We start from the raw sequence: 26,640 nt of genomic DNA on the forward strand, positions 1-26,640 counted from the left end.
TCACTGGATCTAAGACAGAGCCCAGCTCCTAACAAAAAGCGCCCCTCACAATGATGCTTTACAACACTGCATCTGATGTTTTGTGTTGCACTTGATGTTGTAAGGCTTGGATGCAGCTGCTTGGCCATATAAACCCATTCCGTGAAGCCCTCTATGCACTGTTGTCGAGCTAATCTGTAGGCCACATGAAGTTAATATTTGCCTCTCTGCCCTTTGTCCTCCCCTCAAACCGGCTGTCACTCCCTAAGCCGTGGTCTGCTGGAGGTTTCTTCCTGTTAAAATGGAGTTCTTCCTCCACACTGACTCCAGGTGCTTGTTAACAGGGGCTCATCTTACTGTTGGGGTTTATTGTAGGGTCTTTATCTTAAACATAAAGCACCATGAGGCGACTGTTGTTTGGATTTGGTACTGTATAAACAAAATTAAAGTGACAGTCCAAAATAAAGTCATTTTAATGAAATTCTTATTTACTCATTGTGAATAAAGTACAGCAGTACATAACACATTTGATTGATGATTGGTGGTTGATTTATTTAAACTAATATAATCATCCTGCTGCAACCAGGTTTCTGTAAGTCAGAGTAAATCAATTTGTTGATCAATTATTAATTCTTGTACTAACAGAGAGAGCAAACCCCAAGTTAGCAGTTCAGTCAACAGTAAAGCAACATGGAGCGAAGGCGGTGTGCATTTCACTTACTCTTTTGACTGGCCTTACTCTTACTTTGAGGAGAGTAATACTGGGAAAATAATATTGTTTTTCTCACTGAAAGCCATTTCCACTCTGTTTGACTGTTACTTAAGTAGATTAACCTTTGGTTTTATATCTTTTTGTCAGGAAAATACTAGTACAAGACTGAGTTCATATCTTTACTTGTTAAATGTGTATTTTTGACCTGTAGACTTGTAGGATTTGTGGAATAAAGAAACAAACTTACTAGAAATGAAAATGAATGTTTATTTTTGTTCATTTTTTAGTATTTCATACAGCTGACTAGCAATTACACAAGCGTGATTGGGATTAAGTCAACGGACAGGTGAAAAGTATAGACAATGATACATTTTCATTTCTCATTTTAAACAAAGCTATTTCAGGCAAATTTGAAAAGCATAAAATTCAAGCTGCATCAATCTCTCCCATCTCTTGGTTGTCTGTGGAAACAGAAAGAAGATGTTACACATATGTAGTATCTGCACAAAAAAATCACAAACACAGGCTGTAAATTGAGGAGATGTGTTCGTCTGGTGTTCTGGTTTATATGCCTTTCACTCATCCCAGCTACATGCTTCTGACCCTGATCAATTAAAATATATGACATTTCATTGTTTTTTGTTTTAAACCAAATGTTTCCACTAAAGTTATCCTGACAAAGCTTTAATTGGTAAAATAAATGTATAGGAACATGATTTTCTATTATAATGAAGTAAACAAAATTCGAAAACATCCGAGCTTATTTACTTACTTTTTCTAGAACAACTTGTTCCTTTGCACAGGTATGGGCACATTTGAGCCTGTCAAACAACAAACAGAGAGAAATCTTTAAACGCTGCTGCATTTCTTTAAGACACCACATGAACATCTGAGTTTGATGAACAGTTTGATGTACTATATCTATGTTGGTGTTTACTAGTCTCCATGATTGTTCTGTGAAACTAGTGGAGGTAGAAAAGTAAGCCGGGGGCTGAGCAGATAGGTTGAAAGAATTTAAGGTCTTCAGCACACAAAGCAGATAATTAAATAAGCATGCTCTCATGGTTATGATATTCTGAAGCATATTATTATCTATAGACAATAATACCAAACAGAAATTGCTTCCTCTTCCCTCCATTTTGCATCACCCAATGTCAGTTTTGTGTACATATTTGATCTTCAAACACGTTTTACCCCAGTGACGTTGGTTTTTCTGCTTGTTTGTTAACAGGATTCCAGGTTTTTGTGCTTGTCCCAACTTTTTCTATTTATATAATTATTATTTGAGGAGGAGACAGCTTCATAGTACAGTTACATTTTGTTTGAATTTTGAAAACCTCTCAACCTTTAAGCACAAATGGGTGCAGTAGTAGGTTTGGAAACTAAAGGTGGTGCAGAAAAACGGCAAGTAGACTGGCACTTATACAGTGTTTTTGTGCTCTAATTGAGCACTCAAAATTCTTATTAGCCAGTCGCACAAACATTCATGTAAATGCTCTTTCTTATACTTAAGTACCAGACACACATTTGCACAAATTTATCAATAGCGACTCAGAGTTCAGTATCTTGCTCAAGGTCATTTCAAAATACTTCTTGGTGTTGTCTCAGTCTGGAGTATCACTTCCTGTTCTATCTTACAGTGGTATTTTTGCATTGCTTATCTGTGTAGCCAATTTAATTAAAAACTTATAGATAACGTCTTATTTCATAGTGTAATCTTCCTGCGCTTTATCCAAAGCACACTCTGTTGAATCACCCACTAATTATATTTACAGTGTTCAGTCACTGTGTCTTTAGGGATTCGCTAGCTTAGCATTAGCTCTTCACCTGTCTCTCCTACTCTTTCCTGCTCAGATGTTTAGTTACCCCTTGGCCTACTTTACTAATAACTATACTTGTTATAAATGTAGCTTGTTTGTAGCTCCGGAGGCCCCGTCAGTTCTCTTCCATCGGATTTTCCCGAGCAGTTGGGAAAACATGATTGCTGAGTGATGGTGAGGAGGAAGCGTAGTCCTAAATAGAAGCCCCCGGTACACTACCAACCCAACCATGTGTTGAAGCATTTTTCCCCACATGGCGACACACCTGGAACATCTATACATCCATCCATTTTCTTCAGATTCTCTGGGGCCGGGTAGCAACCTAAGCAGAAAAGCCCAGACCTCCCTCTCCCTAGCTCAGGGGTGGGCAACTCCAGGCTTCGAGGGCCGGTGTCCCTGCAGGTTTTAGATGTGTCCTCGAACCAACACAGCTGATTTAAACGGCTAAATTAGCTCCTCAACCTGTCCTGAAGTTCTTCAGAGGCCTGGTAACGAACTAATCATGTGATTCAGGTGTGTTGACCCAAGGTGAGATCTAAAACCTGCAGGGACACCGGCCCTCGTGGACTGAGAATGCCCACCCCTGCCCTAGCTGCCTCCTCCAGCTTGTCCAGGGGAACACCAAGGAGTTCCCATACCACCCAAGAGATATTATCTAGAGTTGGATGTCTCGAGACTGGTCTTGGTCTCGAGACCACTTTTACGTGGTCTTGGTCTCGACTGACTTTGGTCTCGGTCTTGGTCTCGCTGTTTCGGTCTTGCATTCTCAAATCGACATAGTGTTCGGGAGATTTGGAGTCAACCATCAGCGGAGCGGGGGGGTGGCTTACTGGGCTTAAGCCCGGGTCATTTTTTCAGAAGCATGGGGTCTTTTGGAGTGTAATTTGTTAGTTAGATGCCTGACTGACAACTGTATAAAACAAAAACAACACACGAAGCTAGAGATGGACCGATCCGATATTACGTATCGGTATCGGTCCGATACTGACCTAAATTACTGGATCGGATATCGGAGAAAAATAAAAAATGTAATCCGATCCATTAAATATCACGAAAGCACCTCACAAAACTTGCAACACGCCGTAACTCACCTCAGAACGTTAGCACTCGGAGCAGTATGCATCACGTGATAGAGCAGCTGTGGCATGCCGGACCTGTCGGTGGTCTGGATAGCATGTGGAGCTTCGCTAGCAACCTGGCATTTCATCTCCGACAAAGTTATCCCCGAGAGAAGTAAAGCAAGTGTGTAAGTCCATCTCTGAATGTTTGTAAAGCATTCCCACGTTAAGCTTAACAAGCGACTGCCTCTCGCTCTCCGGCTGCTACTTCAATCATGAAACTGCTTAATGATCAGCTGATCGGCTTTTCTGTCGCGAGTCCGTCTCTTTTGTTTGCTTTTGGCCCACTTTGCACCAGAAAGAGGAAACCAGCGGCTGAACAACAGCAGCACGTTTAAGCTTGATAAGCTGTTGTTAGAATTTATTTATTATTACTTTCTACTCGAGGATCTTTTTCTACGTAGCTGACGGCTGGTAACTGTGCAGGGGCGGATCTAGCAAAGTTTAGCCAGGGGGGCCGATAGGGCATGAACAGGGAAAAGGGGGCACAAAGACATACTTTTCTTTCTTATTCTCATTTAAAATGTCGAGCTTTTAATAAATAATTATCTGACACCCAAAGTTTTAATTTGATGTAAAATGAATAGAAGTCAATTACTGTATATAGTGACTATTAAGTCTAATATATACCCTAGTAAGCTATAGTACTTTTTACTTTGGGAAGGTACCATCTGTGCAGTCTGCAATTTTGTTGAAGAAAGATGTTGAATCTATTTAATATTTCTTGAAAAATAATTGATTTCTGTGCATTTTTTTTCACACTGCATCAAATTAAGGTTGATTACGTCGATTAAGCATCATGAGGTGGAGCGTGAGGGGTGGTTCCCTATTTTTTATTTATTTATTTTTGTTGTTGCTGGGAGTTGGAACCCTATTAGTTAGGTTGCTTAATATTTACGCTAAGTACTCTTTAAAATACCAGAATAGGGAGGATGGTGTAGGTCTAAGTTTATTAGATTGATCAGTATTGCTGAACTATGAAATATTTTTTTTGTATACAGGTATAACAGAATAGCTTTAGTGTAGTTGTTGTTTTAAACTTGAGTATGAACTTGCAGACTTGCAAAATGCAGCAAGATATTTTAAAAAACAGTTTTGTTGATTAAAAAACACTATATCGGATTCATATCGGTATCGGCAGATATCCAAATTTATGATATCGGTATCGGTATCGGACATAAAAAAGTGGTATCGTGCCATCTCTACACGAAGCACAGAGCGCACCGTCGTAAATTCCCCCTAATTTTGATATGATCCGAGCTCAGGCACTAGGCGACTGAGCACAGCACACATGTGAGCGAGAAGCTGCTGCCTGCGAGTTTGCTGCAGACAGAGGAGAGCTTAAGTTTGACCAGGTACCAAAGCAAATCATTCATACTGAACTAATAATGTAAATATGACGGTGTATCACAAAAGATTGATATCAAACTGATCACTTGGTTGCGTTACTTGCTCTTCGAGTGAATCAACAAATAGACAAATAAAAAGCCGAACAGCAACGCTGATTTTTTAGAGTCTTAGCTTTCATTTCATATTTTCAGTTGTTTCCCTCCACGGCTAAACAAACCCTCTCAATCGGTTTCAGTTGTGTACTGATGAACACAACAATGGACATAAGGAGCTTCTTTCAAAGAAAAAACTCTGGTAGATGTTATTTTATATATTATGCTTTGGATGTTGTTCAGTATATCTATGCAAAACAAGAGGGATTTCAATACACAGCAGGATATTCACAGTTGAAACCAGATGTTTACACTTTATGGAAAAAACATAAAAACTTTTTTTTACTGTTAAACATCAGTTTAGAGTAAACTTCTGTTTTAGATAAATAAATATTGAAATATCTTTCGAATTAGTTAAATGTCAGAATAAAGAGAGACAGAGCTTCTATTTTTATCACTTTCATCAAATGTAGGAGTACATATACACTAAGTTTATTGTTAATTAATAAGAAACTCCAGACGATTCCATTCTGAGCTGAAGAAGCTTCTGATTGGTTCGTAGAGTCCATGTGAGTAAACTGGTGGCACAGCTGTGGATGCATATAAGGCAAAACACAGAGCCTGTTTCTGTGACATGGGAACATCAGGAGATGTCAACCAAAACACCAGGAACAGAATTGTGGAGCTCCATAAGTGTGGCTCAGTTTGAATACAATTTGGTGCCATTTGCAATTAAGAAATACAGACAGTTTGATGCAGCCCCGACTTTGTTCTGCCTTGCTGCTTAATTAAAAAAATAGTTTAAGGTGTCCTGCATATGTGATTTTTTTTTCCTATATGAAGTCATTCTTTTTTGAACAAAACTCAAAATAGAGCCTGATAATCTTTCAGTCATTTCTACCCTCACCTAATTTCCTTAAATTCCTGTGTGAGAGCTGCTCGGCTCTCACACAGGGGCTCAGCTATGCTCCAATCCCTCCATACTGCGGCCAATCACATGCGAGGATATAGGATAATATCATTATGTGAAAAACAGAGAGGGTGAGAGACGCGACAGTCACGTGGAGCGTGCGTCTGTCCTCTCAGTGAGTAAGATAGTGGACAGCGGTGAGGAGGGCTGTGTGAAAGCAAAAACACATAAATATGCCTGACACCCGTAAACGAAACAGCATCTGGCTGCAGTTTAAAGACTTTTTTTGTCTCGGTCTTTGTCTCATCTTAACTTGGTTATTTCTTGGTCTCGGATTAGGCGGTCTTGACTACAAGTGTAATATTATCTCACCAGTGGGTCTACTCCAGGGCTTGTCCCAGTGGGACATGCCCAGAACACCTCACCCAGGAGGCATCCTTGTCAGATGCCCGAACAACCTCAACTGGCTTCGTCCGATGTGGAGGAGCAGCGGCTCTACTCGGAACCCCTCCCGGATGGCTGAAATCCTCACCCTATCTCTAGGGTAGAGGGCAGCCACCCTTTGGAGGAAGCTCATTTCTGACGCTTGTATCCACAATCTCATTCTTTCGGTCACTACCCAAAGCTCGTGACCATAGGTGAGAGCAGGGACATAAATCCACCAGTAAATCGAGAGCCTCAGACTTGGATGTTCTGACTTCCTGTCTGTTCACACTCTGGTGCTAACCACTCCAAACAAAATCAAACAAAATTGGTGTCAATCAATTGTGCTACATTTCTGCTGGTTTGTGCTACAAAAATTTTCGTTTGTGCCGCTATCATTTTAAAGATATTATCTAAAGTTTTTAGAGAACTCACACATGCACTGATAAACACAGTCCCATCCACATTCCAAGGATTCCCTCTATAAACCACCACTGTGCAATAACTATTTATATGTAAATACTGTCCAATACTGTCCAAGTGCTGCAGAAACTAAAACTCACTTCCTGCAACCTCCATCCGGTCGAAGCAGATGGCTGCCATGACCTCTGTTTACTTGTTTATAAGACAGGAGGGAGGTCTTTACCTTACAATATAAAGTGCTTTGAGGCAACTGTTGTTGTGATTTGACGCTATAAAAATAAAATTGAATTAAACTAATTGAATTTAGAGTGGAGTAGCCAAGAACTGAACCACTGACCTTCCAACTGTTAATCCAGCTTCCTTTTTTCTTTATAAAAAAGGAAAGAAAAAGAAACGAAAAGAAACGAGGTACATACTGCAGGTATAAAGGCGATTCACTCGAAGGATGTCATTGGCACTCATCTCTGTAGCTCTGCCAATGGCTACATTCTCATCGGGTATGGGAACGATGGTTGGCTCCCTGTCTCTTGAGAAGGCAAACCTGGGGTGCAAACACACAGTAGTAAGGCAAATTGTGATTGTAGTCTCAAACAAGTGTCATTATAACAACTACAAAGAGAAGGCTAAAAACATGAAATTATAATATGGGCTTCAGCTTGAGCAATGCAGCAGGGAAAGGTCAGTCAAGAGGATTATCTACCTAATTATTACCTAATTGACTCTGCCAAACAGAGTCCTTATTGCCACTTCAAACATTTAACAGAATGGGATATAAATGTTTCAAGGTTTATCATCTGCCCAAAAAGAGCCCAAAGGCAAAGTCCTGCACGCCATTATTGTCCATCATGTAGCATTTGCTCGTTAGGCAGCAAGCTAGCACTCTGTGACGAGCTAATGTGGCTTTTGTCTATAAATGTGTGCGTTGTAGGCAGCTGCAATATTATTACTGATAATAAAATTATCATCATTATTATTGTTATTATTATTATTGTTATAGCACTCAATGTGTAAACTGTTTCATTGGTTACCACAGCTTTATACTGGTTTGAATTACTGGTTTTCACAATGGCCAGTGTGGTAAGAGAAGTTGATTACAACACACATATACACAGGATGTAGAAAATTAAAATCTTGAAAATGAAAGGACTGAAAACAGATAAAACTGTGTCAAATAAAACTGTGTTATTATGACATAATTTTTAAATAAATATACATTTGAAGCATGTTCAGGGAGTGAACTGATATCTTACCTTCCATAGTGCATAACAGAGTTGTAGTCATAGGGAGTATCAAGGTTCCTTGTGTTGATTTTCCTAAAGTTATGCTCCATCCCTGTGGGGGTTCAAACAACTCAGTCAATGTTTGTCTCTTACTCCAGGCTGAGCATTAAAATGTCACAAAAGTTCAGTTCACCCTACAGCTGTGTGAGAGCACCTGGGTAACTTTTTTCCTTTGCACAAAAACAAAGAAATCTATTGATTTGTGTCCATGGACACAAGAGCTTTCCAGCTTTAAGAGAGAGCTCTCCATATGGACATGGGAGGGCTGGGACAGTTGTAAGTCATTTCACCTTGCGCTTCCACATAGTGACTTGTGCATTTATTTTGATGCTACTTTTACACTTAAGAGGTGTGACTTCTTTTGCTGCTGACTTCCATTTTGAATAATGTTTGCCTATGTTAACCCTTTCACGCATGGTGGTTGCTACAGTTTACAGCTATTTAAAGGCTGTGTTCTTGTATTTGTGTCACTGCTGATGGTATACTTGCAAAATAAACCATTACACACTGATGTGTCACACCCACTGGTCGTTTAATGTTACAATAGATGTATGAAATGTTTCATTGTAATTTTATTATTTAACCCTGTCATGCATGAATTATGACAAACTCAATCAGGATTTATTTGTGTTCATCTTTTCATGCCTAAAGATGAATACAAATACTTAAGAAAATAAATCCTGATTGAGTTTGTCATAATTCATGCATGACAGGGTTAATATACAAAAACTACTCAGGTTTGGACAATAAAATTACTTGGTTAACTTTAATACTTTTTGTTAATATTCAATTCAATTTTATTTATACAGCACCAAAGCATAACAAGGCACTTTATATTGAAAGGTAGACCCTCCAATAATACATACAGAGAAAAACCCAACAATCATATGACCCCCTTTGAGCAAGCACTCTGGCGACAGTGGCTCAGGGAGGGGCGCCATCCGCCGTGACAGGTTGGGGTGAGTGAAGGAATGCAGGTCAAAAGACTAATATACAACACATATCCATCCATCCATTCGCGTCCACTTATCCTGTTCAGGGTCGCGGGGGGCGCTGGAGCCTATCCCAGCTGTCATAGGGCGAGAGGCGGGGTACACCCTGGACAGGTCGCCAGTCTGTCGCAGGGCCAACACACAGGGACAGACAACCATTCACACTCACATTCACACCTATGGGCAATTTGGATTAACCAATTAACCTATCCCCACAAGCTGCATGTCTTTGGACGGTGGGAGGAAGCCGGAGTACCCGGAGAGAACCCACGCAAACACGGGGAGAACATGCAAACTCCACACAGAAAGACCCCGGCCTGATGGTGGAATTGAACTCAGGACCTTCTTGCTGTGCGGCAGCAGTGCTAACCATCGTGCCACCGTGCTGCACACACATATACATACATCTTTTTTTGAAAAGCACAGAGGAACAAAACATTCTTCCAATTCAAATAGATTAGTCTCAAACTTATAAATAAATTTAATAAATAAATAAAAGAATTCCACAGACAGATTTGATTATTGTGAATGTTTCACATTTTGCCCTACATTGTTTGTACTTTGGGTTGTTTGAAATATTCTAAAAAAACATGATTATTGCTCTACTGTTGGTAAATGAACTGTCATTTATGTAGAAGTTTTTTTTGTCATCCTGACCACTTAAAGATTTTTTCTGACTGTTGTTTCTGGCTGTTGTTTGTCATGTGACCCACCTGGGATGACGTTCTCTAGCAAGATGCGTACATGTTGGTCTCTGTCTGAACGCGTCTGTTCATGGTCGAAGCCCAGGGCATGGAGCACCTCGTGTTGGACTATCTGGTGGAAAACACAGCCCTGGCGACTCAGTGACACTATCTGGCCACCCCCACGACGCCCAACAAAAGAGTAACACCTGAAAAAGAGCGGTAAATAAAAATTTTATGACAAACCAGTAAAACAGCTTCCTCACTCAGAACATCCTGCGTTAGATGAAAAGTTTGCCTGTAGAATTCAAGTATAAATGCCTACTTTGTGTTGGACTTACCCATCACGAGACTGAATGTCCAGAAAGTCTCTTTCTCCGCTCTGGGGCCTAAAGCTGACGCACGTGGCTGCTTCAAATGACCTCAGACCTTGCTCGATGACGTCACGTTCCCTGCGGGCTTCACAGAAAAACATGTATTGTGGTTCTAGTTTGTTGTGGCATTATATTCAACTAAGACTGAGCACAATGCTGCTACTCCTGAGTAACTGCGTACTACTTACACTGGCCTATAAATCAATCAAATCTATGTTACTGCCTCAAAATCAGCTGATGTTTTTGTACAACTTTAATGAATTTATAGAAAGCATAAAATATTCTTCATTATGTTGGCTTGAAGCTTGTAAAGATTGGTCATAACATTGAACTGCTCCCCCCCAGTATCTTTGATGTGGCATAGCTAACAGAAATTTTCAGGGTAAAATACATCTGTCCCATTTTATCTACATATCTTAACTATAACTAACTTTGAGTGTTATTATATTGGGATATATCATAGGTTCAATAACAAGACACCCCCAGTGTAATGTCTGTGGCACTCTGGATGCTTTGTCAGGTAATTCCCTGGAGAAAACTTGTCAAACTTGCCAAAAAAAATAAATAAATTTTTTTTGATTGTGACACTGGAAGAAGGTGTAAATTTTATTTGTAGTTTCCTCTAACTAGTTCCTGCACTTTTGAATTAAAGAGCGCCTCTTGGGTTGGATTGAGCCAAAAGCACAATGGAAGGAAAAAGGCATTAGAACCGAGAAAACAGCAATTTTATCTGCAACATTAAGGTCTTCAAAATTGCAACTGAATATCTTGTATCAGTCTCCATGCTAAGCTTTGGCAAAGCTTTATATATAATTTTATATTACATCTATCTGATACAGATTGATGTATATTTAGGTTGTTTTTTTTTATATATCGGAGGAAATTTATGTGTAACTGACTAATTCCTTTTTTAATAAACTGTCCTTTTCAGTTTCCTTGGTAGTATTTTTAAACTCTTTGTATTCTCTGTACACAAAAACCTTTCTGTATGTCATTAAAATACTTGTTTAGTGTTTAGTCTTTTGACCAAACAGCTGTATTTGAAGCCCTGAGATGAGAACCCGTTGATTTCTCTTTGTATTTAGAGGACACTAAAATGTGGAATCTCAGAGGGAAAAGGTTTGGGAAGCAGCTTTGCCCACTAATGGAAAAAAAAACAAACCCCAAAACAAACCCTACAGACGGAGAAAATCATTCTAATAGTTTTCAGTTAAACCTGAAAAATTAGCAGAAAGCTCAATAAAAAGGAATGTTTCCATGTATCTAGACTTACAGTACTGGTCGGAGATTCGATAAGGTACAACAACTCTGCCATTGTTTTTAGGCCACAAACAGCCTCGAGCCGTACACGGATCAGCGTTCTGTAGACCTGTTGGCACTGCTATGTCTCCAAATATGACCAGAGGTTCATCCAAGTTCTTTCCTGTAAAGTATGGAAAGAAAAACATATTTTCCGTGTACTTTCGATGGTTTCATTAACACATCAACTCAGTTTTTAAGGTTAGCCCCTGGATGTTGTTACTAAAGCTGTATATTTACTACTGATGAATAGGAACTGAAGTGAAGTTGAACATACCAAGATTAGCATTAGCCTTCTCCAGCAGTGTCGAGATACTGAAATCATCACCCTCAGTGTTGTTTCCTGTTCAATATGAAGCACATATGTTTGACTGTTCTATAAGGACAAGGTCACATGTTACAACATCACAAAGACATGTCAAGGAGTCAGGCAAATCCAATATGGACCAATTATAATAAATAAATAAATGAATACAAATCAACATGAATAAGAGCATATCTCATAGTGTGATGACATACAAGTGCTAAATGTAAAAAATAGCAAAGTCTTACCGGAGTTTTCAACACTTTTTTTAAAAGGTGCCTGTAATAAGATAAAAGGGTTTATAAGGACTAGTATTTGATTTGTTTGCAAGTTCAAAAATGCTTGAAGATTAAAATTGCAAATTCCAATTTATACAATAAATTAATAAAATGAAAAACAGAAGTATTCTCTTTGTGTTCTTATGTTTTGTTTTGAAGAAAGCTTGTATTCCATTTTAACAAAATAAAACATCTTGGTCAAATCAGAGAGGAAATCTACGTCTGCATACTTAACTACAACGCTTACCTCTATAACAAAAGTGTGGGCGAAGCACAAGAACACGCTGAGCACAGCCGCCTGGAGGATCATGGCTGGTTACTGAAGAAGAGCAGCCGACTGAGAAAATACCTGCTGAAAACACAAGTGTTCGGCTTATATAGTTAGAAAGGCCAGCTGAATTCTGTCCTAATATGGCATGCTGTTCAACCAGTACTCATTACTCAACTGAAAATGACAGTTGTTACTTAAACACGTCTGTTTCAACATATTATGAAATTAGACAAAAAGGCTGTTGCTGTCTTTATATTATGTCACAGTCCAAATATTATAGTTACCATCAATGTATTTAAATCTGTCAAACATGGTGGAGGAGTGTTATGGCACAGGCATGTATGTGCGGCTGTTAGTGGCACGGGGTCAGTGTTCACTGAAGATGTGGTTGCTGATAGAAGTTATAGGGTGAATTCTTAAGTTTACAGCCTTATACTCTGCTAACATTTAGCCAACTGCTTCAAAACTCTCCTAGTGACTAACCAGAGCATGCTGTTCATTTTCTGAAGATGAAATTGGAACAGCCTGAAGACAATCTCAGGACAAAAACCAACCTCCCAGGCTGCAGGAGACTTGGGGTGGGTGAATGACCTAAATAAATATTTTAATAGGTTTGATCAAACGCCCACCACAGCATCGTCCCCCCTGCTGCAATCTCCTTCATCTTCAGGGACCGCCTGTCCTTCATCTCAGGACTTCACACCTCTCAGCTCCCAGCCATCACACCCACCCCAGGCTTCTGTGGACTCCAACATACACACCCCTCCCCCAAAATCCACTCTTTCTATCTCAGCACTTCAAGTGAGGAATGAGCTTCGCAAGATCAAGGTGCAGAAGGCTGCAGGTCCAGATGGCGTCAGCTCCAGGCTCCTGAGATGCTGTGCAGATGAACTGTGTGGCATCCTAGGATATCTGTTCAACCTGAGCCTGTCACTGGGGAAAGTACCACAGCTGTGGAAGACCTCCTGTGGTACCGCTACCAAAGACCTCCCGTCCCAAGGACCTCAGCAGCTACAGGCCGGTAGCCCTGACATCGCATCTGATGAAGACCCTCGAGAGGTTGGTTCTAAACCATCTGCGCTCCCTGGTGAGGTCTTCATTGGATCCACTGCAGTTTGCTTACCAGCCTGGCATCGGGGTGGAGGACGCCATCATCTACCTCCTGCACCGAGCTCTGACTCACCTGGAGAAGCCTGGAAGCTCTGTGAGGATCATGTTCTTTGATTTCTCCAGTGCTTTCAACACCATCCAGCCACGACTTCTGAGAGACAGGCTGGAGCTATTGGGAGTGGACCACCACATGTCCCAGTGGATACTGGACTACCTCACAGGACGTCCACAGTATGTGAACATCCAGGGAGTGGACATTGAGATAGTGGACTCTTATAGGTACCTGGGTGTTCACCTGAGTAATAAACTGGACTGGAGTCACAACACTGATGCTCTTTACAGGAAGGGTCAGAGCAGACGCTACCTGCTGAGGCGGCTGAGGTCATTTGGAGTCCAGGGAGCGCTTTTAAAGACCTTCTATGACTCTGTGGTGGCATCTGTCATTTTTTACAGTGTGGTTTGTTGGAGCAGCAGTTTATCTGCAGCTGAGAGGAAGAGGTTGGATAAACTCATGAGGAAGGCCAGCATCCAGGTAAGGAAATTTCAAAAAGTTGATTCTGTTCATCTGGATGTAGTGTTTTCAGTGGAAGAAATGTTTTGTCACTCATCCAAGGCACCTAAAAAAGCTCCAGCCGATCCAGGAAAGAAGGTGAAACTGCCGTCTAAGCAAAAACCCTTAGTGATCCCGTATGTATCAGGAGTATCAGAACAATTGGGGCGATCGTGGCTCAAGAGTTGGGAGTTTGCCTTGTAATCAGAAGGTTGCCGGTTCGAGCCCCGGCTTGGACAGTCTTGGTCGTTGTGTCCTTGGGCAAGACACTTCACCCGTTGCCTACTGGTGATGGTCAGAGGGCCCGGTGGCGCCAGTGTCCGGCAGCCTCGCCTCTGTCAGTGCGCCCCAGGGTGGCTGTGGCTACACCGTAGCTGCCATTACCAGTGTGTGAATGTGTGTGTGACAGGATATGTAAAGCGCTTTGGGGTCCTTAGGGACTAGTAAAGCGCTATAAATACAGGCCAGGCCATAATTGAGACACATTTTTTTCTAAACACAGAGTTACTATGGCTTTTAAACCCCAAAACACACTGTGCCAAAAATTGGTTCCACCAACACAAATAGAATAATATAGTGTTCGCTGTTAAGTGCCAGGAGGTTTGCCATGATTTGTACATCTGGGAAACCAAACAAGGTTGCATGGCAATTATCTTGGGGCAAGATAGTAACCCCAAGTTTCTCTCAGATGCATCCAGCGCGCGAAGAATGTGTGTGAACATTAGATAAAAAGGACTTACATAGAAAGCGCTATACAAATACAGGCCATTTACCATTTACCAAAGAGCATGTGCGAATGGGTGTGAGTGCATTTACCATTTACCGTTACCATGATAGTTTACTTGTTATGCACCCCTAAGAGTACCGAAGAAAGAGCCCATACATCTCTATGACAACCGTGTGCCCACCCCTGAAGCCACCCATTCTGCCATCCCAAACCAATCCCACCATCAAGAACAGCGTCCCACAGGGAGCAAGGCTTTGCAAGCCATAGACCCAGATGAACGGATGCCCCCCAGATCCAGCACCTCTGGACAGGGTGCAGGAAACAGGGTTGTTATAAAGGGTTTAACAGAAGTGTTGCATTAATTGTTTAGGAATTATAGAAATTTTTATACTCTTTTAAACCTTTGAGGCTCAAAAGCATTTGGATACATGGCTGCCAAGCAGTTTTGTGGCCATTTAAGACTTTTCCCATAATTATTCTATCAGTAATTAAGCAGAGATATAGAGATAAGTGTTGAACTTACATTTAGTAGATGTCCAGTGAAACCCTTTGTATGAGGTCCAAAGAGATGCTGACACAAGCGAAGGCTAAGATTGAACAAATTACAGAAATTGTAATTGCCAAAACACTTGTGTACCTAACTGTGTGTTGTGTTGCAGACCAGAGCAGCCTTATGATGTCCAGAACCTTAAAGAAGGGTGAATCCTATCAATCAGTGGGTCCTGCCACTGAAGCATTTTTCTTGTTTTCTTTTTAGCCATCCACTCACCCATTCAGGGTCATTGATGGGCTGGAGCCTATCTCACCTCCATGGGGAGAGATGCAGGGTATATCTTGAACAGTCTGCCAATCTGTTACAGTGCTAACACAGAGAGGCAGACAACCATTTACACTTGGCATTGGGTAGCTGTTTACTGGAACACTTAATATGAGTTTTAAGGAGATGTTGATGAAGCAACAGAAGCCATCATTAAATGAAAAACTAAATAAACATATCAGAGAGAGATTAAAAAGTTTTATGAGGAGCCAAAATAACATTTGGGACATTTTCAACCAGAAGGAATATACTAGCCAGCTCAGACAGTTTACAACAAGGTGTACACCACTGGTTACGCTCAAGAACAGGAAGACCAGATTTGAATTTGCCAAAAAATAAAAGAACTTTCACAGCATGGGGAAAAACTATTAGTAATGTTAGTTTATGTGGTTTCCTCAGTAAACTGGGTGAGGTAGCTGACTCCTAATCACAGCGATTTCTCTAGTTTCAAGTAGCCTGGCCCTTTGACCCAGGACCTGTTGGCCTTGCAAGACCCTTCTAAGCAAAAATGATTCCTACTCACCAAACTCTTGGGATCACTCAAGCATTTTGAACCTGAAAAAACACATTTCTTCATGCTTGTGAATAATAAGCTTTAAACTGTAAAAACCTTTGACCTTGATTGTACCTGTTGTATTGTGTTGTTGTAGGATGATCTCACACCATTGCACACGGCAGCTGACGGAGGTCACTATGAATGCGTTAGACTTCTGCTGGATTCTGGCTGTAATGTCAATGCACAAACTAATGTATGCTTGTTTACTTAAATATGCAATTCAAGAGTGGGTTGGCAGTGTTATTTTCATGAATTAATATTTATCTTCTGTCTGTAGAGAAAAATGAATGCTCTCCATTATGTGGCACAGCATGGTCATGACAGAGAGGCCAGCTTGCTGCTGAAGGCAGGAATCAATGTAGATGCTATAAACAATGTAAGCACTGTTAGCTATCTCCGGAAAAAAATAATTATGATAATTCTTTTAAAGTACCCATATGCAAAAGAAATAGAAGAAATTTATAAAAGACTTGCATAAGATTTGGCTTACTTCATATAAGGCTTATATGATTTACTCATGAAAGTGGCCACTTTCTCATTACTTTCATATATTGTTTTAGTAAGTATCCAAAACAAGTTTCATTTATATAATTTATCAAAGGATCTTATATCTGTTTTCACTCTTGTATGCTTTTCACACAAGTTTCACATAACACAAAGCTTTATAAGATTTATATATATCTTTTCCATATGGGTATTCTTACACAGTGGTATGTTAGCATGTTAGCATTTTGGTGCATAAAATGAAGAAGAAATCTAAAATTAGGCAGTAAACACTTGTAAACGTTTTAAAAGTTAATATCATAGAGAGCAGCTTTTTAATACCTGTTTCTCTTTGAAACAGCAACACTGCACACCACTCCACCTGGCTGTTTTCAACAATCACACAAAAGTTGTACGATTGCTTATCGATGCTGGCAGCAACCTGAATGCCACTGACATTGTAAGTACAAAGTTCCACAGCCACATGAACACAATGCATAATAAAATGTCCTATAATACAGTAATTTTACTTAATGGTTGTCTGTCATGTGGGCGACAGAGGCAGCAGACCGCACTACACATTGCCTCAGAACATGGCTGGCATGACCTGGCTGAGATGATGCTGATTTCTAGAGTTAGTCTCAGTCTAACTGATAAGGTACCACACACAGCTTCACACAGAATATTATGTACACTGCTCAAAACAATAAATGGAGTACTAAAGTCACACATCAGACCTTAAAAAATATTCATGTTACTTTGACGTACGTTTTGAAATTCATTGAAAACAAGAAGGGGTCAGGGGTCACAAAGGTCAGTGAAAACCATAATCATCAGCCTTTTGAAGGCTGGATGAGATGGTGGATGGTGGTGGGGGGATCTCCTCCCAGATTTGGATGAGGGATTCAGGTGTGTGAAACATGAGGGCCAGGCAGTGACATCAGTGTCTTCATCATTATATAATTGCCAGGTCACTGGGTATTGCCCTGCAACACAAACCCAGGACCGAGTGCATTAAGACAAGCTCTGAGGATTTCATCCCAGCAGTACAGGGTACTGTTGGCTAGCATGGTTAATGATAAAGGAGCTTTACACAACATAATTTACCAATTCAAACCTGCATACACACAATTCTATCTAGCATTCACACTGCGATGAACTTTCAGCTCTGGCCTGTCTCCTACTATCTGCTCCTCACTCTTCAGACTGTGCTGGGAAACACAGGCTACGTCCACACTAAAATTTGAAAATGGCGTTTTTGTCTGAAAACGTTCCGCGTCCACACTATCGTTTTCAGTCGTTTTCACAGAGTTGTGCGTCCACACAGCCGAAAACGCTTCCGTTCCAGTCCTGCGCATGCGTGAAACGCAAGAAGATTCGGCCTGCCTCATTTCCGTCTGCCATTTATTTACTTTTCCGGCTCTTTGAAACGTCGCGGCAAATGTTGAGGAAAAGCACCGAGTTTTTTAAATGGACTAACAATGAGCTGGAGTTGTTGCTGCGAGTAACACAAAAGTACAAAGTTGCAAAAGCGAGTGAGAATTAAAGAATTTGAAGAAAAGCTCTGGAGCACGTACAGACTGATATTAATCTTTAATAGCGCTGTCAAAACTGAGAGCAAACAAAACAAACGCTGTATAATGCCCTCCGCTATCTTAGTTTGCTTGGTCACATGACTGCATCACATCACTAAAATGTGTCATCGTTTTTGAAAAGGCTCGGGATTCGCTGTCCACACTGCAACACGAAAACGGCTTTGGATAGCGTTTTCAAAACGCTGCGTTTTCCTTCACCGAAAACGGCGTCTCAGTGTGGACATGGCCACAGTGTAACCTGGATGTGCTGCAGGTACTCTCTCATCAAACCAGTACTGACGAGGATATCAAAAAGCAATTCTAGGAGAGAATAATGGTCTGTCCCATCACCTGCAGAATCATTTACTTTATGGAGATTGTCTTGGAACTGTAAGAGCAGTTTGGCGAGGAAGAACAGCTAGCAGGTCCAGCGAGCATGTGGTGTGGAGGTTAGCTGGATAACTCAAAGTCAGTCAGTTAAATCGAACAACACATTTATTTGATGTTAGCAACATAAGACCATACAAGCCAAGTCTCCACGGCTCTACTCTGTCCGTACGTACATGTGCGGAGATGGGTAGTCACCGGCGCCAGCCCGTTACAAAGGTATGGTTTCTCTCAGAACAGACACACAAGCATGTAATGGCTGCCACACTATACTCACACACCCACTACGAGACTCCCCCAACTACTACAGTTGTTAAAAGTCCGCTTGTTCATTGTAACTGTTTATACTACGTTACCCATGATGCACCTCGGTATCTGTACTTCCGGTTGGGAACGTGTTCAGCGCAGTTCTGCACAGATGAGAGGTGTGTCGGAGGATAACGTATTTACTTGCATTCCTGTATGACCACACACACCCATATACACACTCACACCCCCTTTACCTGCATGTGAATACTGTAATGCCTCCCTACCAACGCTGTACATCCTGTTGATGTCATCTGCCACCTCCTTAGTAAAGTAGGGCAACCCCCTCTAGTGGTGCTATAACACAGTAAGGTTTGTCTTGGAACGTCTTCAGTACACCTGTTTGATTTGCACCAAAAAAAGGTGAAATTAATTGATTCACTTACACTTCCGAAGACGACAGCTTGATATCCGTAAAGTTTAACTTGTGGTTGATGATCAAGTGTTCCTTTACTTTTTTGAGCTGTGTATTTCACATTGTACACTAACAAATAAAAACAGTTTTCAGTTGGTGCATTGATCCTTCTATATCATATTAATTAAGATCTTTGTTACGCTAGTCTTAAGTAGAATATTTATCTTTTTTCACACCATTTGAAACCTTGATGCGTAGTTCACTTTTTCTTTGTCCAGACAAAGTTAATCTTGTAGCACAGCATCATGATAACTGTTTTAGTATAGATTCAGATCTATGACACTCATAGCTGTGTCTTCTAACAAAGCAATGCTTTTCTGGCCATCTAATGTACACAGCAGGGAAAAACATGTCTGGAAGTGGCAGCAAGAGGAAACCATGTCGTCCTGGTGGACATGATAATTAAAGCTGACCGTTTTTCTAAATGGGAGAAGGTAAGTGTTGCTAACGCTATATTAATACTAAATACACTCTCCTTATATGAAATCTGTGCTCATATTCGATAAATACATTTTCACTCTTTTCCAGCGTATCAGCACCCATGTCCTGTTGAGTTTTTCACATTATATACATATTAATTGTTTTGGATTTTGTAATAAAAAAAAAATCCTGGCATACAGGCATAGTTATAAAGAACGAGAACAACTCAGAGCATACACTATGACTAGGTCTCCAAGATGCTTAAAACATAAGAAATCAGGAAGGGGCATGTAAAGGAATTTCTTTTACTTATGTATTAATCACATTATTTTATTGTATGATGCCTTGGTGCCACTGGATTTTAACATGTCTCACACTCATACAGTAAGACAAATGGTGGGGGTGTAGTAAGGAAGTTGGGGGAAGCAGACGACTCCACAGGAAGAGTCTTTTGTGTCTTTGAGGACTCTGGGAGGCAGCAAGGGAGTGTGAAACAGCTGTGTACTGCCTTTTGTTCCTGGAGAAGGTATTTAACTGAGAGCCATGCTGGGCTCAGACTCTGCTGACCGTCTGTCCCGCGGTCATGCAGGGACTTCATCAAGCTTGGTTGTCTGTTCTTTGTGTGTTTGATTAAAGAATGTTAGCTACCGCTCACCGCTCGTCTGCAGGCTTTATTTAAATGGAAAACTTCCACAACAGCCAACAAAAAGCTTTTTGCTAAAAAAAAGATTCAGAGCAGAAGTTTTTTGCACTGCATTTTAAAATGAAAACATATTGCATTTATTTACAATTAAAGACACAGAGCAGAAAGTGTGTTACTGTTTTACATCCACAGACACACAAGAAAAGAAGCAGGCAACATGAGGTCAAGTTATGGCAATTTTATTTGTGTGTTTCAGTTTTTAAAAAACAAGCAAACGTCCCAAGAAGAAGGATGGGGTGAAAGAAAGGTGGAGATTTTAACATTAGGAGGAAGAAACTATTGATGCTGCTGGGTCAGTTCTTTCTCAGCAGTCTGCTCCAGAATCCCCTCCTGTCCTCAGCTTGCTTTTCTTTTTCTTTTGCCTTCAGTTCGTTTAAGGTCTTGTTGAGCTGCTCCTCGGCATCTTTAAATTTTTCTTTCAGCTGCTGTTTGGCCAGTTTCCCTTTGTGTTTGAGGAGCTCTTTAGCTTCCTTTTTGTGCTTTCGTAGTTCTTTCAGTGCGTCTTTGCAGTCTTTCTTGGTCACCGTCATTTCTTTCTTGAATACCTTCACCTCAATTTTCTCTTCTGCAAGTTCTTCTTGCACTTTCATCAGTTCCTTCTTCATGTTTTCATTGTGACTCTTTGTATCTTCCATTTCTTTCTTTGCTTCCTGTATTTTCATTTTCTCTTCCTCCAACACTTTTTGAGCTTCCAACAATTCTTTCTTCAAATTTTCAATCTCATTTTCTGCCTCATCTTTACGTCTTTTCTCCTCTTCAAGTTGTTGCTTTACATGCAGTAATTCCTTCCTTAGTGTTTCAGCTTCAGCTGTTACATTTGCAGCTTCTTGAGTTGCCAACTGCATTTTCTTTTTTCCCTCTTCAAAAGCTTCCTGCACCTCCTGTAATTCCTGCATCACATTTCCTGCCTCCTTCTTTGCAGTTTGATATTTATTGTTGGCTTCTTGTGCTGTGCTTTTCTCTTCCTCCAATGCTTTTTGAGCTTCCAACAGTTCTTTCTTCATCTTTTCATTCTCCTTTTCTGCCTGTTGTTTTCCCATTTTCTCTCCTTTAAGTTTGAGACCCACATGCAGTAATTCCTGCAATACTACATCAGTTTCAAACTTTGAATCTTTAGCTTCTCCTCTTGATTTTTCTGCCTCTTCTTTTAATTTGACATTTTCAGCCTGTATCATTTGAAGTTCTTCTTGCAGGTTAATCAGCTGTACTGAATTGTGAGGTGAAGCACTCGCCGATCCTCTTCTCGTTCTCCCCTGATTCATTTTGGCCTTTTAAACAAAGGAGCCAACGTTTTGTAGAGGAGTGAAGTGAAGTTTTCGATGTTTCTTCGTCAACTGTCGTTTGTCCTGCACAGAGATGCTGCTGTAGATGTGTCTCTAGCTGTGTCTGGATACAATGAAACATGCTGGAACTAAGTGCTTGTGTTGCACAGTTCTACTGAACATTCCATTTCATGCATGCTCCGCCCACATGGTCAGGAATGTCAGGTGCTGCATCGCCAAAGGCTGCTCCCGTTGCCTAGCAATAACAGCTGTTTACTTTTGGGGTCTGGTTCATTATTTAATAAAGAAAACATGTCCAAGTATTGGGTGCTGAGGCTCAGCGCATATTCTAGCCTGCTGTGTGGGTGGGCAGCTAGAAATCACTGGTGGGCAACATGAGTGAGGAGAAAACTGGAGCAGCCAAGCAGGGAGCTGCAGGTTGCTGGTTTGAGTCTCTGTTCAGATGCTGGTGTCTCCTCTCTCTGAGATGTCTGCAAACAGTCCCAGATAAAACAATAAGGATAATAAACAAACACGTGACTAAAATAACAGTTATGACTCTGATGTGTTTCATGTGTAGCAGGATGGCCTCTATACAGCAGTCGCTGCAAGCATCCACATCGCCACACTCACTTTTCTTTAAGCAGGCGTGCTGGGCTCCTCCTAAGGAAAGTTTGAAACTTCATTTCCTTCATGCTGGTGAACTTTTTACCAAATATTTTCATCAAAGCTTCTCCATCACTGACAGGGATTGTTTGGATCTTCACACTCATCTCCACCAACCCTAAAAAATGAGTCTCACTTTGCTCATATAATGCCAGGAGTGTCTCCATATTCCACAAAAGTCTGTGCAAACATGTAACAGTATCCCATATTCATATGAATATTATTGATATTATAACAAAAGCTGTCACCAACACAATTGTCCCAAGTGCTTTTTTTATTAGTTATTGCAAATGCTTGATTGCAGTTCTTGCTAGATGACAAAACCACGTATTAGGTTTAGAAGGAAATGACTTTTGGAGGCAGCAAGGGAGTGTGAAGCTTAAGGTGTAAAACAGCTGTGTACTGCCTTTTGTTCCTGGAGAAGGTATTTAACAAACCAGCTAAGTATCTTGTAAATTCTTTGTGCTAGTTTTAAAAGCAAGAGGTACTGAGAGTTTGTTTTCTTTGTACATCATATGCATAAAACGTGATAACATCCTTTTAACTTCGAACGACTCACAAAACTTTCTCCCTGTTGAATTCAGGATCACGGGGGATGTGAGCAGGTAAGAAGACCTCTGAGCTTCAAACAGGACCATCAGCCAGAGACACAGCACTTCCGTTCTGTCTTATGGACCCTCGCCACAAAGCATCTGTGTTATGGGGAGTGGAAGATTCTCGCTCAGCATTGGGACTTTAGTGAAGCACATATACAAGCTATAGAACAACAGTGGACAGGTGAGCAGTGCTGAGTTCCTAAAAAAATTATTGACAGTTTTATTGCTATTTTTATTACCTTTTTTGTACTTGTTGGGTTTTTTCATATATATATATATATAAATCTTTACACAGGAAATCATACAAGTTTGAAAAACTGTAATATAAGGCCTGTAATGTCCAGAACCATAGAAGCACTGTTTCATGGGTCCAGTGATTTTATTGAAAATAAATTCTCAAATTTGGCACTGACTGATTCACTCTACAGCATTCTGAGTACCTGAGGTGATTAACTCTGGTCTAGGTCAATTTTAACCCAGATCAAGAATTCTTTCTACAATTCTACTACAACAAATGAACTACAGATCTATTTAGAATATATGGATAGTCTGACATGAGTAAATGGATGCTTAATCCTTAATATTTCAGAGAGCAGATGGTGTTGTTTTTCTTTTGGTTTTTTTACAACATCACTTTTTTGTAGAAAAACGTCTATTATCATACAATATCTTGTCTTATAATGATGACCTGAAGCACAACTACAACTGCCTATACCTGATACCTGAATCTTGGTTAACCAGAGAGATAAAAGCCAGGAGAATAAACCAGATGTTCTCCACTGAACTACCCAAAGTATAGTCTGAATGGCAGCAGAACAAAATGAGAACAGCCCCGCCAACGCTGGAGACAGAGCAATACTGAAGAGTATATGTAAGAAGGATGCAACACATAACAGAAATGCTCAGTGCCTAGTGGATCTAAGAGCAGACTGCAACAACCTCCCTGAAAGGATCCAGTAACCATCACAGTGGCAGACATGTCAAGCAGAGGGATTGGACAGCACCATTCCCTGCCATGTTTAACACCTACTGGATAGGGAAGCTAACAAGCTAACTCCATTAGCATCCTGCAGCACAAATGAACCAGGTGCTAATGGTTGAGACCCACCCGGAATGTCTAACCGAAGGCTGTCCTGATCCCCAAGGATCCCAAGAAGGGGCCGGTCCCATCCAACTACTGGCCAATAACTTGGCTAAACTGCCCACCAGATTGCCCTCCTCCTGAATGGTAGATACTGTACCTCCGTCCATCCAAACCCACACTTGTCCTTGTTGGACATAGTTGGATATAATTGCTAATCTTTCTCTTTGGGTAGATTGGTCCTCCAACCAAGAGCAGTCTCTCCAAGATGACAGCAGTTTGCAACATGGATTGTAATAAGTTTTTCAGCTTTTGTACACTGTTGCAAGAGTTACATTCTGGGCACAGCTTTTTTCTTTAATTCCAAATGCCAGATCTTTGACACCTTGCTTTTAAACTCTATTTGACTTTTAACCTGTTGAACCTTTTTTTTAATTTAAAGTTGAACTTTAAATAAAATATTAAATTATATAAAATAAAATATTGTTTCATTTTGTTGGAGCACTTAAAATGTAAGATATCAGGATGTCATTCAGCTTTGCTTACTGGCCAAGTACCTCGCTTGCTTAACGCTGGTCTGTGGTTACAATACAGACCCAGTGGACTATATGAACTAGTTAGTTACTGTGATTCTATAAATGTTCTGATGGTATAAGAACTGTCTACAGTGACTGTGTTTAACTAAAAGTTCAGATGGATAATGCTTGATATAAATCTAAATTGAAGGTAAGAAAAGCTTCAAAGATCATGGTCACCGGATGCTGTTAATCTGGCTTCATGGAGTGCTCGTAGCTGGAGAAAACCCTACCAAAGGCCTCTATGAGGGGTTGGTGGAAATCTCCCGGACAGATTTGGCAGGTGAGCTAATCAGGGAGGTCACTTCCTTTCACTGGTCAGACTATTTGTCAGTTTTAACAGTCATACAATATTAGTTAACAATATTTCTCCACAGAAAGACCAATAATGCCGTAAGACTGTTTTTCTGTTTGTTCACTGGAATGTGTCTACTTTTTTTTCTTTTCTCTGTTTTCCTCTTCTGGTTTGTTATCCAGAGTTCATCCGACAGAAGGCAAACTCCCAGACCAGCTCTCCTAAAATGTGCTGCGTAATGTGACGGCAACAAGTTTATGCTTATCATCGAGCTATTGTGTTAGCTTTGTTAAAACTTTCTTTATTTAAAGAAATAAAAATGTTATTTTCTATAAATAAAATTACATGATTTGAATTGTGAGTCACATAATGGTTTACATTTTTTAATGAAAGATAGGTGTGTAGCAGCCAGGGGAAAGTTGCTCTCTATTTATTTCTTTTTTTTTTGCCGTGCAATTTTGTCAGGTTTTCTCTACTGCAGCACTTGAACTGTGTTTACCTAGAAGGGCTGTAACAACAGCCTTGCACTGCTGCAGATTTCCATGTGCTGCATCCCATGCCAGTTATCCACACACAAAGAAAGGACAAGACAAGCTGCCCCTAACCTACCCAAAATGCCCCACGCCTGCTGCTTAGGTGTGGGATTTTGCTTCCCCCAAAGGTCCTTGAGGTTCCTGAGATTCCCTAAAGCGCAGATCGTACCTCCCAACATGGGCCAGCTCGCTCCACATGATAGTGCATCCGAGGAGGCGTGGACCCCCCTGCGGAGGCGTGGACCCCCCCTGCGCATGGAGAGACCAAACCATGAAACTGGCGACTCCGGGCACTGGTGCTCCATACTCCTTGCAGGCCCCCTGCATCCCAGACCCCAAACCCCAAGACCCTCACACCAACACTAGTTCACTGGATCTAAGACAGAGCCCAGCTCCTAACAAAAAGCGCCCCTCACAATGATGCTTTACAACACTGCATCTGATGTTTTGTGTTGCACTTGATGTTGTAAGGCTTGGATGCAGCTGCTTGGCCATATAAACCCATTCCATGAAGCCCTCTATGCACTGTTGTCGAGCTAATCTGTAGGCCACATGAAGTTAATATTTGCCTCTCTGCCCTTTGTCCTCCCCTCAAACCGGCTGTCACTCCCTAAGCCGTGGTCTGCTGGAGGTTTCTTCCTGTTAAAATGGAGTTCTTCCTCCACACTGACTCCAGGTGCTTGTTAACAGGGGCTCATCTTACTGTTGGGGTTTATTGTAGGGTCTTTATCTTAAACATAAAGCACCATGAGGCGACTGTTGTTTGGATTTGGTACTGTATAAACAAAATTAAAGTGACAGTCCAAAATAAAGTCATTTTAATGAAATTCTTATTTACTCATTGTGAATAAAGTACAGCAGTACATAACACATTTGATTGATGATTGGTGGTTGATTTATTTAAACTAATATAATCATCCTGCTGCAACCAGGTTTCTGTAAGTCAGAGTAAATCAATTTGTTGATCAATTATTAATTCTTGTACTAACAGAGAGAGCAAACCCCAAGTTAGCAGTTCAGTCAACAGTAAAGCAACATGGAGCGAAGGCGGTGTGCATTTCACTTACTCTTTTGACTGGCCTTACTCTTACTTTGAGGAGAGTAATACTGGGAAAATAATATTGTTTTTCTCACTGAAAGCCATTTCCACTCTGTTTGACTGTTACTTAAGTAGATTAACCTTTGGTTTTATATCTTTTTGTCAGGAAAATACTAGTACAAGACTGAGTTCATATCTTTACTTGTTAAATGTGTATTTTTGACCTGTAGACTTGTA

The 26,640-nt window shown here is 40.7% G+C and overlaps 2 protein-coding genes across 2 annotated transcripts; one reads left to right on the forward strand and one right to left on the reverse strand.

Annotated features, from left to right (window-relative positions):
• Nucleotides 1–922: 922 nt before the first annotated feature.
• On the reverse strand, nucleotides 923–12,402 carry LOC147339552 (hatching enzyme 1.2-like). Its single transcript, XM_086295844.1, has 10 exons — nucleotides 12,285–12,402; nucleotides 12,008–12,038; nucleotides 11,733–11,798; nucleotides 11,430–11,579; nucleotides 10,124–10,241; nucleotides 9,813–9,991; nucleotides 8,078–8,159; nucleotides 7,244–7,368; nucleotides 1,464–1,512; nucleotides 923–1,152 (listed from the first exon to the last, which is right to left on the reverse strand). Exons 1-9 carry the CDS (start codon nucleotides 12,345–12,347, stop codon nucleotides 1,469–1,471), a joined length of 858 nt encoding a protein of 285 aa, XP_086151970.1. The 5' UTR covers nucleotides 12,348–12,402; the 3' UTR covers nucleotides 923–1,152; nucleotides 1,464–1,468.
• Nucleotides 12,403–15,648: 3,246 nt separating this feature from the next.
• Nucleotides 15,649–25,582, forward strand: LOC147339553 (ankyrin repeat and death domain-containing protein 1A-like). The gene is made up of 8 exons (XM_086295870.1): nucleotides 15,649–16,261; nucleotides 16,346–16,444; nucleotides 16,913–17,011; nucleotides 17,111–17,209; nucleotides 19,572–19,667; nucleotides 22,869–23,061; nucleotides 24,688–24,819; nucleotides 25,014–25,582. Exons 2-8 carry the CDS (start codon nucleotides 16,352–16,354, stop codon nucleotides 25,073–25,075), a joined length of 774 nt encoding a protein of 257 aa, XP_086151996.1. The 5' UTR covers nucleotides 15,649–16,261; nucleotides 16,346–16,351; the 3' UTR covers nucleotides 25,076–25,582.
• The last annotated feature ends 1,058 nt before the right edge of the window (nucleotides 25,583–26,640 follow it).

Source organism: Aulonocara sp. 'chitande type north' Nkhata Bay, linkage group LG1 (genome assembly GCF_057382095.1).
Source record: "Aulonocara sp. 'chitande type north' Nkhata Bay isolate Kocher_YH1m ecotype deep benthic linkage group LG1, A_spYH_male_GT1.1, whole genome shotgun sequence".
NCBI lineage: Eukaryota > Metazoa > Chordata > Actinopteri > Cichliformes > Cichlidae > Aulonocara > Aulonocara sp. 'chitande type north' Nkhata Bay.